The sequence below is a fragment of the Eurypyga helias genome, unplaced genomic scaffold (assembly GCF_000690775.1).
Source record: "Eurypyga helias isolate BGI_N326 unplaced genomic scaffold, ASM69077v1 scaffold27417, whole genome shotgun sequence".
In the NCBI taxonomy this organism is placed as follows: domain Eukaryota; kingdom Metazoa; phylum Chordata; class Aves; order Eurypygiformes; family Eurypygidae; genus Eurypyga; species Eurypyga helias.
Window position 1 is genome coordinate 11,907 of NW_010261544.1, and position 2,906 is coordinate 14,812.

Consider the following 2,906-nt stretch of genomic DNA (forward strand, 5'->3'; position numbering starts at 1 on the left):
AAGAGCAGGGCCAGCAGCAGCAGCAGCTACAGGTCACATGCTCGGTAAGTGAAAACGGTGTCTCTGTGATTAGCCACTCTCGGACATTGTCGAGAGGGAGGATGTCAGCAGAGAGCTGGTGTCTCTGTCAGACAGGGCAAGGGGTGACGGGTTTAAATGGGAAGAGGGAGATGGAGGTGGGACATCAGGAAGGAATTCTTCCCGCAGAGGGTGGGAGCGCTGGGACAGGTTGCCGAAGAAGCTGTGGATGCCCCATCCCTGGGAGTGTCCGAGGCCAGGCTGGATGAGGCTGGGAGCAACCTGGACTATGGAAGGTGTCCCTGCCCATGGCAGGGGGTGGAGCTGGGTGGGCTTTAAGGTCCTTTCCAACCCAAACCATTCCATGGTCTAGGAAGCAGAGATGTGTCAGCCCTAGCAGCTTGCACATGATGTGGGGCATCTGACTCCTGATGGGTGTAGGAGTGTGGTGTGTTAGTGTTGGTACCTAGTTACAGGATTCAGAACTCCCCGAAAGAAAGCACAGTCGGGGTCGCCGTGGTGTGGGTGAATGGGTCGCCGCTCTCTGCTGGCATCCCACGGTCTGCAGTCCTCCCCCGAGCTGATCGGGGGTTGTGGTGGCTGGCAGGGAGCGGAGCAACGGTGTGCAGGCCCCTCGCTCTCAGTTAGGTGTGGGGCCCAGAGCAGATCCAGTGCCGGGGCAGGGTGTCCGAATCCGACTGGTGGTGAGCCAGCGTTGGGGACCGGGTGTCGCCGTCGCTCCTGCTGCTGGTGAGGGCCGGGTGTGCCGGAGCTGCTCGCTGTGCTGAGCAAGCAGGGCAGCCAAACTTGCTGCTGGATTTCAAAGCTGTGCTGCTCACTTTACGCCACAGACTATTTCGCATTGGCTTTTAAAACTTGAAGAAGCAGGGCTGTTAACGGCCTCTTGTGTGTGCAAATGGATGTAGTTTATCTTTTATTGCCGGAAAGTGCGAGGCGTTGATCTGTGAAAGCCTGGTTTTACTGAATTGAGGGCAGAAAACCCCAGGTCTGCCAGCCTAAGTGTTCTTTCAGCGTACAAATGACACACTTGGCTTACCAAGGCGTCTGTGCCCTCCTCTCTCGGTGAGTGCTGAGACAAGGAGGATTGCTGGCTGCAGCCATGGCTGATTGTTTGAGATGACTCTGGGCTGCAGCCCACCAAGGCCTCCCCTGGAGAGGGTTCCCTGCATCTCCAGGTAGCTTCTGGGTGCTGGATGCCCCCTTCTACCAAGCTGTGCTTCAGGCTGCAGCTTACGGGTCTCGTCGTGCCTGGGGGCTGGTTTGGTCGGGGCTTTCTTCTGTCATGTTCAAGGAGCCTCCTGTAGCTCATCTTTCCCTGCCTTGGTGCCTCCGAGATCACTCATCCCTTTCAGCTGCTTGCACGAGCCAAGCTGATAGAACTCTGCCTTTCTGCTGAACAGGATTTTTGGATTTATCCCAGGGTCTTTTGATAGTGGGAGCCACATTCCTGGGATCCTTTCTGAGGTATTAGCTTCGTGACTTATTTAAAGGTTACCTGTAGAGCTTCTACTAACACAGTGTGTCCCTGTGCGCAGTGGTCTGCCGTTCTCCGCTATCAGACAGTTTTCTGATCCCGGTGCTCCGAAGGAAAGGGCGTTGTACAAGCCCCTAAACACAGGGGCAAGTCCAGGAGGGATGCACTCGTCCTCTCGAGGGCAGTAAAACTACTGTGGGCGAACATCAGACTTCTGGGGGTTGTCTCCCTCGACTGTGAGACAGGAGTTTGCCTGCTTGCCCCATGCTGTCCCCTGGCATCGTGCTGCTTGCGCCGCAGGCACGGTGCGGCTATTTTGCGCTCTTTGGGACCAAGAGAAGTCAGTTAAGAGCAACTGCCGGCTCAGTGGATTAAGCCCAGCCTGCGTGCCTGCCCTCCCCCTGGAGAAGGTGTCTGCTGGGTCAGGGTGGGGATTGCCCCCCGAGTTGGGCCGACGGAGGCGGTCGGCTCTGGAAAGCTGTCTGCTCCCTGGGTAGTAAGGGGGTAGCGTTTCTTACGGAGACAAGGTGCCAGTTCACCCTTGGACTCCGAGGCTCGCTTGGCAGCGTAAGCGCGCTGCCTGCTGTGGCAAGAGCTGGGCCCGGCCGTCGTCCCTCTGCGGTGGCTGCGGCTGGTGACACGGGCACTGAGAAGCAAAGAGCCGTTAAGAGGAGGCGACCCTTTGCCTCTGGGTTGGTTGTTCTCCTAAGCAAGACATGGGTGTCACGGGAGTCTCCGTGCCACTCCGTCCTGGTGTGTGGTGCTGCCGGAGAAGCTCTCGCCGGACACCGGCGCTTGGCATCATGAAATGAAAAGGTACTGCATTCAGACAGAGCCTTTGGGGGTGGCTCTTCAGGAGAAAACAAACTGTTTCCGTGCAAGAACTGCCCTGTAGCATTCGGGGTGTTGGAGTTTGACGGGGGCTGTAAAGCTTCAAGGTAATCTCCTTAGCTGAGGTAACCATGGGACTCTGTGGGATGGGATTGGAAAGCCGTGGTGAGGAATGTGGAGCTGGTGCCGCTGGAAGGCTCGCCGTTCTTTCTGGGTGGGTGCCATCACCCGCCAAGTTTGAGGTAGTAATTCCTAGCGGCTCGTGTTCCCGCTGCAAAGGAAACCTCCAAGGGGTCTGGAGACCCCCGATAGTGGGCCATCCCGTGACTTCAGAGCAGTGGCTCGTCCTCAGCAGCGGTCTGTGGTGGTGTGGAGTGCTGCATCTAACTGGATCCATGTTTGAGGCTGGTGCGTGTGTGTTTATGATTCTCGGACGAACGGATCTCATCGGTTGTCGGCGATAAGGACATACCTATCCTGCCTGCTCCGCACCGAGCAGTGCCAGGAGCCTGCCCACGATGGGCAAGGCTGGGAGGGAGCACACGCGTGCACAGCGCGCAGC

At 57.7% G+C, this 2,906-nt stretch overlaps 1 protein-coding gene across 1 annotated transcript in view; it reads left to right on the forward strand.

Annotated features, from left to right (window-relative positions):
• Positions 1-2,906, forward strand: part of QRICH1 (glutamine-rich 1) — an 18,231-nt gene that overhangs the window by 8,071 nt on the left and 7,254 nt on the right. Inside the window, 1 exon segment of the mRNA XM_010155415.1 lies at positions 3-44. Coding sequence (XP_010153717.1) covers positions 3-44 — 42 coding nt within the window.